Source organism: Cetorhinus maximus, chromosome 25 (assembly GCF_964194155.1).
Source record: "Cetorhinus maximus chromosome 25, sCetMax3.hap1.1, whole genome shotgun sequence".
Classification (NCBI taxonomy): Eukaryota; Metazoa; Chordata; class Chondrichthyes; order Lamniformes; family Cetorhinidae; genus Cetorhinus; species Cetorhinus maximus.
The window spans coordinates 12,135,808-12,151,214 of NC_135903.1; the positions used below are offsets into that span (position 1 = coordinate 12,135,808).

The 15,407-nt window shown below is 43.4% G+C and overlaps 1 protein-coding gene across 9 annotated transcripts in view; it reads right to left on the reverse strand.

Moving 5' to 3' along the window:
- odad4 (outer dynein arm docking complex subunit 4) overlaps positions 1 to 15,407 on the reverse strand; it is a 90,150-nt gene that overhangs the window by 45,350 nt on the left and 29,393 nt on the right. For 4 of the 9 annotated variants that reach the window (XM_078529483.1, XM_078529480.1, XM_078529481.1 and 1 more), the window contains exons 12-18: positions 13,115 to 13,165; positions 12,234 to 12,302; positions 10,681 to 10,731; positions 8,311 to 8,385; positions 6,405 to 6,482; positions 2,140 to 2,202; positions 422 to 496 (exon numbers count right to left, since the gene is read on the reverse strand). The exons of 1 other annotated variant lie outside the window; for it this stretch is intronic. In XM_078529483.1, coding sequence (XP_078385609.1) covers positions 422 to 496; positions 2,140 to 2,202; positions 6,405 to 6,482; positions 8,311 to 8,385; positions 10,681 to 10,731; positions 12,234 to 12,302; positions 13,115 to 13,165 — 462 coding nt within the window. The remainder of the gene's footprint in view (positions 1 to 421; positions 497 to 2,139; positions 2,203 to 6,404; positions 6,483 to 8,310; positions 8,386 to 10,680; positions 10,732 to 12,233; positions 12,303 to 13,114; positions 13,166 to 15,407) is intronic. 4 more of the 9 variants (XM_078529482.1, XM_078529484.1, XM_078529487.1 and 1 more) reach the window with 4 other exon arrangements.

A 15,407-nucleotide genomic window follows, 5' to 3' on the forward strand; every position in this document is an offset into this window, starting at 1 on the left:
CTTCAGCTTTCTGGGTCCTAAACCCCTTAATTCCCTCCCTAAACTTCTACCTCTCTCTCCTTTAAGATGCTTTTCAAAACCTACGTCTTTGGCAAAGCTTTTGGTCACCTGTCTAATATCTCTGTGTGGATGTGTGTCAAATTTTGTTTGATAATGCTTCTTCATAGCACCATGGTACATCTTGCACGTTAAAGGTGCTATATAAATACAAGTGGTTGCTGTTGCCCATAACCACTATTGAAGACAAAGTTAAAAGACTGTTTAATTGGTGGGGAGGCTGAAGGACATTTGATGATATCTCCAGGAACACAAGTAACCTTAGCAAGGAAAATTAAAGAATAAAATTAGAGCAGATGAGGATTCAATACGGTCTAACTGTGGTCCGGTGGTAGCTGCACGTAATGGCAACTAGAGCACTTACCCCGCAAAGAGGAATCAGAAACGTGGCTACTTGGAAACCCACACACAGAATCAGTCGAGGTTGAGCATTGCGAATCTAAATAGAAAATTACACAACATCCTACTGAACTGCACAAACTACTTTCCACCTTTTATACATCTACAATCATCGATCAGGCTCTGAAATTCTGATTCAGTGTAAATGGGATTGGGATGGGATCTAGCAACACAGATTCTGCATCATTGGTGCCCTTAGGAGAAACTCTAGGTGGGGAAGGATGATGGTAGCTGATGGGAGGGGTAGGGTGGAAAGGAAGGTTTGAATCCCCTGCCTGCCACTAAGTTAATGGGATGTATTTAGAGTGGGGTGGGGGCTGGGGCAGGGCGAGTTTATTGACCATACACTCTGGGATAACTTTAGAGAAACTCGCTCGCTGATTACTGTTGTTGTGGCAGTGTGGTCCTGGAGAGGCTCCAAACCTATCCAGATGCTTGATCATCAGGGGAGGATAACTGGGGGTTAATTAATTATAAAAATGCTGCACTATCTCCACTGGATGTTTCAGGTTTAAAATGCACCTCTTGCTGACTCTCCTCTTCATTGGGACAGCATGACGATGCTCTGACTTTGTGGCTGGTGAGTGGGGACTCTTCTGACACAGACTCTGATCTCTGTAGTTTGGGACAGGGTTTGGACCTCCTCACACTTTGCCCCATTTTCACTAGATTGCACAGGGCATTGATCAGAATTTCAGAGCCAGACCTTAAAATTTCTAGGTAACTAAGTGTGTAACTAATATTCTCAGTTGCTAGCATTTGCTAATATACTGGGATCCTGGACAGTGTCGGCTCAAACCTTATACCGAATGCCTGTGCTTTTACCAGCCCTAGAGTTGTGAATGCAGGTTGAAATGAAATCATCCTGTTTACAACATAAAATGGAAAGCAGCACAGTCATTGCACAATATGCAGCAGTGACAGTCATCATGCAACATGAAACTTGAGTGACAGGATCATTCATCATGAAAAAGGTGAGTATTCCTTTGGTAATAAGGAATTCAGCTTCTAAAATAGAACAACTAAAACCTTCCTTTTGAGACCTTGCCTAACATATTTGTATATCTATGTTTGGTTGTTATGGGGGTTGTTTGGAGATTGGGTGTGTGTGTGGATGTTTGCTCCTCCCATATTCCAGCTGTTATCATTCCCCTCCATTTTCCTAACACAAAAAAGGACCCTCTCACTTAAATATCCTCCCTGAAAACATCCAAACTAATTCTCTTAAAAATCCCAGTTTTGCCACAGCTGCCAGTTAAAGCAGTTATAACACAACATAACAAAGTGAGACTTCAGGCGGGCAGTGGTTTAGCTACTAGCTTCCACTTACAGAAATTGGGCATAGATCCAGACCACCCCAATCTGGGCTGGTGTCCGGACAATCCACATTCCTAGAAGGGCCACAGGAGATCAGTTTCTGTCCTGTAAATGTTCCACAACTTCAGAGACTCTCAGTCTGACAATTGCCCCTGGAATTTCCAGTTTCATACCAGTTTATAGAAACCATGAACCCATAGCACATAACTGGACTGCAAATGACACCAAGAGGCACAGCCATATCAACCAGGTTTCAGGAAGTAATCCAAGTGGAGATGAAGGGCTGGAAAGCAAATGAGAAGGTGCAGGCAAAGATTTAATTCCATACATATCCCATACACTATGCGGGCTACACCAGAAACCTACCATCATTTTCAGAAAGATCTTCAGTTTTTTCAGGCTTGCTGCCCTCATCAGCCACTGTAGGGCCTATTGTGGTTTAAAATTAGAGATTTTAAAATTCTATCTAAACAACTTTTACTTCATCTAATCAACCCTATCATCAAGAATCAGGATTATGAGGGAGGACTTTGAAAATCTGACAATCCCATTGTTTATAATGCTCCTGTCTGCAAATCCTCTAATCACATCCTGAACTGTGCTTGCAAATCCCTTGTGTGTACTGAATTTCTCTTCCTTCATCAACACCCAGTCTTTGAGCCCCAAGTGATGTGCCCTATTTATAGTTACAGTTTTCAGGAGGTAGCTCTATGTTCCACACAAGTCTTTTCTCCCTCTACTTCACCTCACCCTATCAACATATCTTTCTAATCCTTTCTCCGTTATATACTGGTGTCTGCATAAATTCATCTATACTATTGATTTCTACCACTCTTGTGTAGCGATTTCCACATTCCCGCCATTCCCGCCATTCCCTGAGTAAAAAACATAAGAACAGGAGGAGGTTACTTAGCCCCTTGAGCCTGCTCCACCATTCAATGAGATCATGGCTGATCTACAACCTAAGTCCATACTTTGCCCCATATCTCTCAATACCTTTGGCTACCAAAATCTATCACTTTCTGCTTATAGGAGAGTCTAGGACTAGGGGGGCATAGTCTATTTTAAAATTAACAATTAATCTGGCGTCGATTGTCATTTGCACAAGAGAATTCCAAACATTTACCACCGTTGTTGTAGAAGTGTTTCCAAATTTCACTCCTGAAAGGTCGGGCACTAATTTTTAGGCTATGCCCCCTAGTCCTCGACTCTCCTACCAGCAGAAATAATAGTTTCTCCCTATCTACCCTAAGAAATTTCTCCTGAATGCCTCATTGGATTTATTAACCACTATCAAATCATGACTCCCTCACAAGTGGAAACATCTTCTTTACATTTTATTCTATTAGAAATTAACACTAGTGTTTTGTTTCCACTTGTTAGGCCTTTTTAACCTGCAATGTTTTTATCTTTTATGAATCTGTCCTCCTAGATCCCTTTAACTCTCTTCCCTATTTAGTTTTAGTTTCCGAGGAATAGTTAGCTACATTATTCATCCTATCAAAATGTACCATCTCACACTTAGTTATATTCAAATTCATTTGGCATTTATACAAATATTCTGCAAATTTGTTAATATCACCTAGTGTTTTGTTACAGTATTCCACAATTTGGTGTCATCTTCAAATTTTGGTAAACTTTCGATTGCTAAGTCTAAATTATTTTATCCTCTATCTGTCTCTAATTTATAAATTTTCTCCTTCCTCTCTATCTTAAATGTTTTGATATTCTTTGAATCTTTCTTCTAATATCATGTATATTATTCAATATTCCTGCCATTTCAGTGTCATTATCTTGTTTATCTTGTGTCCTTAATTGGCCCTATCCCTATCTCAATGTTATTTTATTATTTATGTGTATACGGAATACTTTATAATTTCTTTTTATGTTCTTTAATAATTTCATTCCATAATTCCTTTTTGGCTTCCTAATTATTTTTTGACATCTTTCCGAATCTCTTTGAATTCCCTTTAGTCATCCTCTCCTTTATTGTCCATGTATTTAATGTATACCTCTTTCTTTATTTTCAAGTTTACTCTTATTTCTTTATCCATCCATGATGTCTCATTATTGTCTAGTTTGTTCTTATCCATGGCAGAATATATTCCCCCTGAATACTCTTAATTACTTTTTAAAATATTTCACTGCTGTTTTATCCCTTTGTTATTACTTTTCCCAGTTTATTTTCCTTACTTCCATCCTCATCCTCTCATTATTAGCTTTTTTCCAATCTATTACTTTAGTCCTTATCTTATGTATGTCCCTCTCAATAATTTTCTTTATCTTATCACATTGTGATCACTATTGTCATGTTGCTCCCCTATGTTTACTTTAATGACAAAGGATTTGCTGGTGTCATTTAAACTCTCCTGTATTCAGCTGTACCATAGACTTTTCCTTTTGCTCTTTTTTCTACCCTCTTCCTTTCACTTGCTTAAAGCGTATTACCAATGTTTTCAGTCCTGATGAAAGGTCATTGATCTGAAATGTCAGCTCTGCTTCCCTCTTCATAGATGCTGTCCGACCTGCTGAGTCTTTTCAGCATTTTCTGTTTTTAATTTGGCTTTTCAGCATTCACGGTATTTTGCTTTTGTGTCAGGAGCTAATGAACCCAGCACACTCTTCATGTCCTGAGCCTCATTCCCTTTTGTACCCATTTCCCTATTTGGGACACTCTTGGTGCCTGAGGTGCAGTACAGACCTCATGGCTCCCTGCCTAAATTTCTAACAATGAGTGAATAAGAAGGAATGAAAACTCGTAAATGACTCAAGGACCCGAAACACCAGGAAGCACATTACAAAACCACACATGGACAGAAAACAAAATGACTAAGAGCAGACAGGAATCTCACATAGTAATTGTGTTTCAACACCCATTACAAGTTCATTGTAGTTTTCACCCAGAGGGTGGTGAGAATCTAGAACTCACTGTCTGAAAGGGAGGTAGAGACAGAAACCCTAATCACATTTAGAAAGCACTTGGAAATGCATTTTCAGTGCCGTAACCTACAAGGCTACAAACCTACAGCTGGAAAATAGGATGGCTACCTGTTGGCTGGCACTGACACGATGGGCTGAATGGCATTTTGTTTTGTAAGTTTCTATGATTCTATGCTGGCTGTAATCTAAACCTACCCTGCTCAGCCCCTTCTCCATCTCGAAGTTTAGCACCAAATGGCTGAGAAACTTCTTGATCAGTAGGCTCTTGGGAGCCTATTGTATAAATACAGCAGGTTACACAAAACCTATTCAACAATTTGAGCTATATTTAAATCTTTCTGCTAACTTTCTCGCTTCCTCTTTGAGGTACAGTTCAAGAGCACCTTCTGGTTATCCCCCCTTCAACCTTCACCCTTACTGCCACACATGGCAAATACATTGTTCCTGTTGGATAGTTAGAATGTATTTCACTATTGAATTCATTTAACACTTTAAACAGATCCATCTTCTAAACTCATGGGAATACAAGCCAGGTTTATGCAAGCTTTCCTCAGAATTTAGACTCTAAAGCCTGATGTCATTTTGGTGAATCAGCATTAGACCTGCACCATGGTCAGTATATCCTTGCTGCCCAAAACTGAACACAGTACCTCAGCTGTGGGTGGAATTTAATCCAGGTAATGGGGATCTTGCCTGCCAGCTGCAGAGCCAGTGACAGACCCACGTTCCCTCCTTCAGGGAAGACCTGCTGTATTAAGGGGCCAGTCAGGCACTTAAGCGACCAGCAGCAGGCCTTCCCTGGGAATCCTGTCCCCGAGAGCGGCTGGCGAGCAGTGGTAGCTGCGGGCAATGCACCCACCAGTGGCCCAGCATCAGCAAGGGACCCAGGCCACAGGCAAGGGCAGGATGGGGGAGTCAAGGAAAGGGGGGAAGGGGCGGTCGGAGGAAAGGGCAGGGGAGTGGCTCTCAACAGGCCCTCCCGTTTCCTTCCGTGTCCCTTGATCAGCCACTGAGTGCCTGTGAATGAGGGTCACCCCCTTGAGTTTGCTGTTCAAGCTTCCCATGTGGCAACTGCTCCAATTGCCACTGGTTGAGTACCAGCAGCAGTGGAATGAAGTCCTTAAGTCGACATTAATTGCCCATTGACAAAGCGTGCTGAGCAGTTGCAGCACCTGCTCAGGCATTTCACCCATAGTCTAAGGCAGATGCCTCATTGAGACACAACTCAGGGGCTATTGAGCCCAGCATGCACTCTGCATCCTGACCCCAAGCCCTTTTGCACCCTTTGCTATAATTGGGGCACTCTTGGTATCTCGGGCATCTTGCCAGCTTCTAGGCTTCCTGCCCAATTCTCCAAGGAGCAAGAACCCAATGTGCTTCACTCCCTCAGTCACCTGGCATTGAGTTATCATTCTCTGAAGTAGCACAAAGAAGACTGGCATTTAAACATCAGCTCATCACATCTCAGAAACAATTCCAGCACTTTTGAAATGTAGGCACTGCTAATGCAAACATGGCTCTCCTGTCACACAATGAAAACTTGTGGATGAGTTTGATAACAAGGAAAAACAGGAAGATTATTTCATCGACAGCAACTTGGATAGAAAACAAAATGAGAAACAGCAGATGCGAATCTAATGTCATCATTGTGTTCTGGCAGTCAGTTCACATTGGTAATCCTCTGGACCTACCCTGCTCAATTCTCTTTCCATATGGACGAAGTGCCCTGGACGATCGAGGAACTTTTTGATCAGGAGATATCTGGGATTCTATTGCATAAATACAGCAGGTCACAGAAAATCTATTCAACTATAACAGCTATACTTGATCTTTTTTTCTAAGTTTTTCACTCCTTCACCTAAGGAACCTTACTCTTGCTCAGGTAGGCTTCCAAGCTACCTTCCCGCAATCCGCCCTGGCTCCTTCACATGTGGGTGCAGACAGTAAATGTCAGTTGGCATTTTGATGGTGGAGAAGGTATTGGTGCCATAGGTGGATTGTATAGAAAGTCAAGTTTGTGGAGACAGAAAGGAGGGATCAACATTTCTGGTTGATGTTCCTTCCATCTGTGATGGTAACTCTACCATCCTCTGTTCACAGACACTGTCTGATCCACTGAGTGTTTACCAGCAATTTCTTGTATCACACATTTTCCACATATGCAGCATTCTATTTTTGGAAATACATTCCCCCGATTATTGAATGAAGAGGAAGCAAACAGATCCTCCCTTGATATACTCACTTGCACAGATTCTCCCTCAGTATATATGCATGCAAGCACCCTCCCTTGATAAAATTACAGATCCTTCTTTTTGTAACCCCACATACAGTTCCTTCCTCACTGTATCACACACTCAGCTCCATTGTATTAATCTGCCAAGAAAGAGTTCTCCTGCTTTCCCCATGTCTGTGCCCATCAGTTGGCACCACCCTTAAAGACATGTTGCTCTGTAATAATGCAGAATAGTTGATATGCACAGATTGCAACAGGCAAACCTGGAGGGTGAACACAATGCACCCTTTTTATGTCAATATTTTTCAGACAGCAGAAAGAGCAGTCTGTAATACAAGAGGGTAATTAAATGAAAAGGATGGCAAGGAGCGAGCTGTATAATTTAACGGTGCCAACCTGCCAGCGCTTCACTCATGGGGCAATAATTCACCTGTGAGAATCAGTTATGGAAAATGTGACTTCTTCATCTGATGCCCCATTCACCTGATATCCAGGTGCATCTGTGTGTCTGTTGAGCTACAGCTCACTTTAGAGTAACCAGCAGCATGATTCCTTTCTCTCACTCCACCAGCCCAACAACTGCCCTTTGTGAAATTAGGGACTGCCAGGTAAAATCTCTAGATGTTAATCATTAATCTTCTGGACACTGCTGTGAGCAATCCAGGAGAAAGGTCACAGAGAGGGCATTTTTAAAAATTGTTCTTGAGCATCTTTTTCATTTTTCAATGAAAAGGTATTGGTGACGAGGATTAAAGACTGTCTGGCGAGGTAGTTTGAGGACCTTTGATCATTCCTCTGGGAATGTGTGGCCAGGGCTGACGACATCTCATTACATCAGAACTCAGGAACAGACAAAATCAAGAAGAGCAGATGAGGGTGTGTCCCAGTATAACTATGATCCGACAGTGAATACACACACTGCGCCAACTAGAGAACCTGGTATAACTGCGATCCAGCGGTGAATACACACACTGCGCCAACTAGAGAACCTGATATAACTGCGATCCAGCGGTGAATACACACACTGCGCCAACTAGAGAACCTGATATAACTGCGATCCAGCGGTGAATACACACACTGCGCCAACTAGAGAACCTGGTATAACTGCGATCCAGCGGTGAATACACACACTGCGCCAACTAGAGAACCTGGTATAACTGCGATCCAGCGGTGAATACACACACTGCGCCAACTAGAGAACCTGATATAACTGCGATCCAGCGGTGAATACACACACTGCGCCAACTAGAGAACGTGGTATAACTGCGATCCAGCGGTGAATAAACACACTGCGCCAACTAGAGAACCTGGTATAACTGTGATCCGGCAGTGAATACACACGCTACGCCAACTAGAGAACCTACCCCGCGGAGACAAATCAGAAATGGGACCACTTTCAGACGAATAGAGCCCACAGACAGAATCTGACGAGCTGTAATCTGTTGTTTCAAAATAAGAGATTACACAAACAACTAGTTAATTGTGTTAACTACATTCCATCTGTTTACCAATCTCTAAATAACCTCATAAAGGATGCTATGAAGTTCTGATTGAAGCAAAGCTATAAGTGGGGCTGGGTTGGCCAAAGCATATTCCACTCTGCGTGGGGGTTCCCTTAATGTGGTGGGCATGTTGTGGGGGAAGGGAAATACAAGGGAGTTCAATCTACCAGCAGCCCAACTGCACCACTACATCAATGTGTGTCTGGGTGGGCACTTTGGGGATTCTGAATATTACACCCTGGGCACATTTTAGGGAAACTTGCCCACTGAATGCTGTACCAAGGGGGGGCTGCAAAACTCTTCCAGCTTCTCAGAACTGATCCTGGAGGAGAACTCCGGGGATCAATTTATTCTAAAAATGTTGCACTGAGAGCTGAAGATTCTGGGTAACTAAACATGAATAACATTCTAAAGCTGATATCCATGATGGGAATGTGGGCAAAACTGGCTCAAACCTCACTTACACCGAGTGCCTATACCTTAACCAAGTCCTGAGTGCAGATTGAATGGAGCCATCTCGTTTACCATGTGACATGAACCAGCAATGCAGCTATTAATTAACCCTTGGGCACAGATTTAATACCCACCCTGATAAACTGCTGAACAATTGGGTGCCCAGTGAGCCCAGGTGCCTGTTTGCAGAGGGTGGGACATTATTTTTATTCTTTCACGGGATATGGGTGTCGCTGTCAAGGACAGTGTTTATTGCCCATGCAATCCAAATGTTCCCCCAATTGGTATGAAGATGTCTTGGTTGTCAGTGCACAGCAGGTTATCTACTGGTCCCTGTTGTGGAGACTCAAGCTATATAACCATTGTCCCTCTTTAATGGAGAGAGAAATGCCCATGGTCCTTCATGGACTATAGCCAATTACCTGGTGGCCAAAGCACAGCAGGTTTTCCACTGGTCTTCCCATTGTGGGACTGGGACACTCAGAGTTAGGGAGAAGTGGAGAAAGACCTTTTGCAATGTTGGTACCAAAACAGAACAAAACCCAAAACCTTACCCAATATAGTGGTGGAAACTATGTTTGGTTGTTAAGGGTTACTAGAGTATTTGATTGTGAAGGGAATACGTGTATATACTCCTCCCTTATACCAGCTGCTACCATTTCATTTAATATTCCTAATACAAAGGATTCTTTCCCTCCACCAAGAATACTGAGTTATTCTGCTCCATCAACAATTCTGCTACAACTGCCAGCTAAAACATGTTGCCCCAGTTACAACACAGTGTAGCAAGATGGGACTTCAGGGGAAATGGGTTAACTATTGGCTTCCACTTATAGAAGCTGGATATAATTCCAGCCCAGACCAATGAAAGTCTGTTATTCATCAGCTGTGCGCCCAAGGACAATATCTGTCTTGGAGCACCACTGGGTATTTTTAAAAGGACAGTGTAGAGGGAGCTTTACTCTGTATCTATTCCTTTGCTGAAACTTTCCTGGGAGTATTTGATGGGGACAGTGTAGAGGGAGATTTACTCTGTATCTAACCCCATGCTGTACCTGCCCTGGGAGTGTTTAATGGGGACAGTGTAGAAGGAGATTTACCCTGTATCTAACCCCGTGTTGTACCTGTCCTGGGAGTGTTTAATAGGGACAGTGTAGAGGGAGATTTACTCTGTATCTAACCCCGTGCTGTACCTGTCCTGGAAGTGTTTGATGGGGACAGTGTAGAGGGACCTTTACTCTGTATCTAACCCAATGCTGTACCTGCCCTGGGAGTGTTTGATGCGGACAGTGTGGGGGGAGCTTTACTCTGTATCTAACCCCGTGCTGTACCTGTCCTGGGAGTGTTTGATAGGGACAGTGTAGAGGGAGCTTTACTCTGTATCTAACCCCGTGCTGTACCTGCCCTGGGCGTGTTTGATGGGGACAGAGTAGAAGGAGCTTTACTCTGTATCTAACCCCGTGTTATACCTGTCCTGGAAGTGTTGAACATGTGATGGAAAGTCTGCCATTCCCCAATGACATCCCTAACCTTGATGAACACAATCAGAATTCCAATAAAGAATCTATTTTTATATCCTTTCAGATATTTTGTAGAAAACTATTGAGGGTTTGTGTTTTAATGGGTAAATAATAGATGTGGAAACCCATGGAGAATCCTCTACTGAGGAATTGGGATTTCAAATCAGAACTTAGAAAGAGCAGATGATTCTGTGATTCAGTATAACTGCACCATGGTGTGGTGATGACAGGGCGCAGTGCTGGCTACACGAGAACCTACCCTCGGAGCAGGATTCCTCTGCCTCTAATGCCTCACCAACCTGTTCGGAGTCTAGTGCAGGAAAACAATAGGTTAAATAATTCTGTTCAGTCATGTGAGCTTTAGCTCAATAGTTTATGAAAATTCTAAATTAGTCAGTGGCTCTACTTAGATGCAACATTCTGAATAATGCTTTTGCTTGAGATGCTGGTACTTTCTAATCTATTGATTGGATTCTGTGCAGGGCTGGCTCATTACTTGTGCTTTAATCAGGAGTACCGGGGGTTTGCAGTGGGAGGGGGTGGGGGGGTGGGGGTGAAATTGTCTTCAGCAGTTACATGAATTGACAGTCTGTTTTACACTGCACTGCATTGCCTTTCCCATCCTGGCCTATTCTACACTTGTGAGATTTCACCCCACTCCCCCCCACCCCCAGTCAGTCTATGAGTGCAGATAGAGTGTGGCCATTCCACTTACTTTGTTGGCTCTTGAACAGCTCCTGGCCTGGTTCAACCCAGTGTAGACAGATAGGAAGCTGAAGCACCAAGTCAACCAATGTATTAAAACATGGCCACTGGACAGTGTAACGTTGGGATTGCTACAGTAGAAAAAATAGCCAGGCAGGTCATAATCTGACTGAAAAACCATGACAGCCCCCAAGCTGGAAAGGTAAAGGTTACTTGTGTGAATAACAATTGAGAGAGTGAGTAGGAGTGGGTGGGATGCTGTCCTGTAGCTCAACAGGCCAAGTTGACCAAGATATTAGAGGAGTGCCAACATTGGCTTTGGGGAGCCAAAGGGCAGGGAGAAGGAGTGAGACAGGAGTAAAGAAGCAGGATAAATTGATCTGGCTGCAGTATGTAGTGAGTCTCATTTCATTTAAACTTATCAACCATGCTTGAACATAGTTGTCAAAGAACTTTTTGAAAAATATACTTCCTGAAGTAGTTTAGTTTAGTCTGGTTAGTTTATATCCAAACACCTCCACTCTATGTAACAACTCCTACCTTTTACCAATGCCTCCAACTACAGCTACATAAACAAACCCCAAACTCCCAGAGTTCCTCATGGTACCATGTATCCATTTCTACTTTTGCCGAGCCATTAATTTAAAGTTAGTTGAGCCAATATTAGACATTGTGACACAGAATGAAACGTAAAAGGGGAAACTACAGAATCAACAAAGGATTCGGCATTGGTTCCCTGCAGCTGTTCCTGAATAGCGGAAATCAAGGTTTTGGGATGCAATGGTGTAAATTACAGGGAAGGGAGGAGAGGGAAATTAAACAAATTAGAAGCAACTGATGAGGACATGACACAGTTTAACTACAGGCAGAGTGGGCTGCACAATGTCCTGGCTGGAGGGGGCTTCACAATGTCCTGGCTGGAGGGGGCTGCACAATGTCCTGGCTGGAGGGGGCTGCACAATGTCCTGGCTGGAGGGGGCTGCACAATGTCCTGGCTGGAGGGGGCTGCACAATGTCCTGGCTGGAGGGGGCTGCACAATGTCCTGGCTGGAGGGGGCTGCACAATGTTCTGCTGGACAGGGACTGATCAATGTCCTGGCTACCTACCCTTAGAACGGAGGGTGGATTCACTGATATCTTCAGGTTTCTGAGAAGGAATATCCTCAGGCATGAAAGCTGCAGTAGGAAGATAGCAGGTTACAGAAATTCCATTCATTCGTGCAAGTTATACTTCATTCCCTTCAGGATTCCTTTGCCCTGAGAGCAGCCAGCATTATTGCAGGCTGCAGCCTGGGAAACCAGATCGAGAGATCTGGCGCAACAATAAAAGTAACTGAACTGAATATGGAGCCAGGAAAAAGCAAAAGCTCTATTCCTAACTCCACATTAACCACTTTCCCAATCGCCACTTCACCTGACCGCTGCATTCCCTTCACCCCAACAATCCTGACTGGATCAGGTTATTCTGTCATCTTCACCATCTGTCTGTTAAGCCATACAGGCTCTATTACAGTGCGGTGAAAGGCTCCCACCACAGCTCAGGGACTTGGTCCGATAGGTCGTTGAACCAATCAGACCAGGATGTTGCTGGGTTTATGCCTATTCTGTGCTGAGCTGATGGATCTCAGCTAGGCTGGCGATGGGATCTCACAATTGTTTTTAGTAACTTTGGACATAGGAGGGATAAACTCACCAGAGTTTCTCCTCCTGCTCACTATCCAGTGAAGTGTACCTAGCTGTACATTGGGCGATGACAGCATTAGGCTGATATTCCGCACTGAGAGGCACTTCCATCAACAATCACTTTTAAGGCTGATGTGTGTGTAATGGTTCCACTGGATGAGGTAATGGAATAACAACAGCCCATGTGAACCACGCTTCAGCAGAAAGTCCATTAGAACTCAGGGCAGAGATGTAAATGAGCAGATGTGGATGTGACCGGGCATTTGTTGCTAACAGTACACAAGCTAGCTATACTAGGAACCTACCGGTACGTTTCTGTTTCTCAGTCTTGACGTGGCCAACAACCATCGGGCCAACTACAGTGGTAAAATTGAGAGGTTAAAAAAATGCTAATCAATCCTTACTGAAACTTAATGTAGAATTTACAGCACAGAAACAAGCCGTTCAGTCCAACTGGTCTGTGCCTGTGTTTATGCTCCACACCAGCCCTGCTCTACTTCATCGCACCCTATCAGCATTTCCTTCTATACCTTTCCCCCCCATCTACTCATCCAAATTCCCTTTAAAAGCATCCATCTCAATCACTTCACCTGGTAGCAAGTTTCACCTTCTCACTGCTCACTGGACAAAAAGTATATCTACAAGGCACAGGTCAGGAATGCTCTCCACTTGCCTGATGAGTGCAGCTCTAACAACACTGAAGAAACTCAAAACCATCCAAGACAAAGCAGCATCCCATCCACCACCTTAAACATTTATTCCACCACCAGCGCACAGTGGCTACAGTGTGTACCATCTACAAGATGCACTGCAGCAACTCACCAAGGCTCTTTCCAAACCCACAACCTCTACCACCTAGAAAAACAAGTGCAGCAGTCGCATAGGAACACCACAAACTGCAAGCTTCTCTCCATGTCATTCGCCATCCTGCATTGGAACTACTTTGCACCTTCACTGTCGCTGTGTCAAAATCCTGAAACTCCCTTCCTAACAGCACGGTGGGAGTACCTACACACATGGACTGCAGTGGTTCAAGAAGGCCACTTACCACCATCTTCTCAAAGACAATTAGTGATGGGAAATAAATGCTAGCCTGGCCAGCAATGTCCACATACCATGTGTATAATTGTAAAAGATGTTTCCCCTGAAGTTGTTATTGGATTTACTATCTAACATTTATGGATCTAGTTTTGGTCTCTCCCAGGATCCGCCCTATTAAACCCCTTCATAATTTTAAAGACCTCTATTAGGTTACCCCTCAGCCTTCCCCTTCCTAGGAAAAGGAGCTCCAGCCTGTTCTGCCTTCCTGAAAGTTATAACTTCTCAGTCTAGTATTATCCTTTGACATTGTTTTCGCATCTTCTCCAGTGCCTCTATATCCTTTAAATTAGAAAATAAGAAACAGGAGCAAGAGTAGGTCACATGGTCCCTTGGGCCTATTCCAATATTTAGTAAGATCATTGCTGATCTTTGACTTCAACTCCACTTTCCCACACTATCCCCATGTTCCTTGATTCCCTAAGAGTCTAAAAATCCATCCAAAATCCATTGATTTCAGTTTTGAATATACTTAACAACTGAGCAGCCACAGCTCCCTGCAGCCGACAATTCTGAAAATTCACAAGCCTCTGAGGAGAGAAACCTTTCCTCATCTCTGTCTCCTTATCCTGAGGCTGATTTCTGTAATATGGAGGCAAGAACTGTGCACAGTTAGTGTTGACGAAACAAGGTTCTATGTAAGTTTAACATAACTTCTCTGCCTTTCATATATAAAAACAAAAAATACTGGAAAAACTCAGCAGATCTGGCAGCATCTGGGGAGAGAGAAACAGAGTTTCTCTCCCCCCAGATGCTGCCAAGCCTGCTGAGTTTTTACAGCATTTTCTGTTTTTATTTCAGATTTCCAGCATCTGCAGCATTTTGCTTTTATCTTCTTTGCTTTTCAACTCTGTTCCTCTAGAAATGAACCCCAGCACCTTGTTTGCATTTTTTGTGGCCTTGTTAATTGTGCAATTTTTATTTCATGTATTCAGCCTCATTATTAAAAAGCAAGGTTCTGAGGAAGGACATTGAAATAAAAACCTGAATCTTCTTTTTGTTTACGACACTGGTGTCTGCAAATCCTAGAATTTGATCCTGCCTGAACTGCGACCGCAAATTCCTTGTTCTTATTAAATTCCAGGCCCTTAATCAACATTCAGGTTCTTGGGTGCGCAAAGAGTGGATGTGCGCTGTTTGCAGTTACAATTTTCAGGAGGTAGCTCTGTGGTCGGAATGTATTTTAAAGGAAAAGGAGCAGAGGTGAATTGCATTAGAAAGTCACGTAAACCACATGGGCTGTAGGGTCTCGATGGAGAGTTGTTGCACAATGTGGTAAAACAGAAGGTGTGATGGTTTGACCTCGCCCGCATCACTCTGGGGAAACCTTGAGTAGATGATGGAGAGACCCGTAATAATCGGGTAAGGTCACTTGATGTCCAGCTGATCAAACCTGGTCTGTAATGAGTCATTTCTCCCTTTGCTCCCTCATCCACCAAGACCATAGAGCTGAAATTTAGGCCACGATCCAGAATAATCCGAAAATTGTGAGCAGTTCAC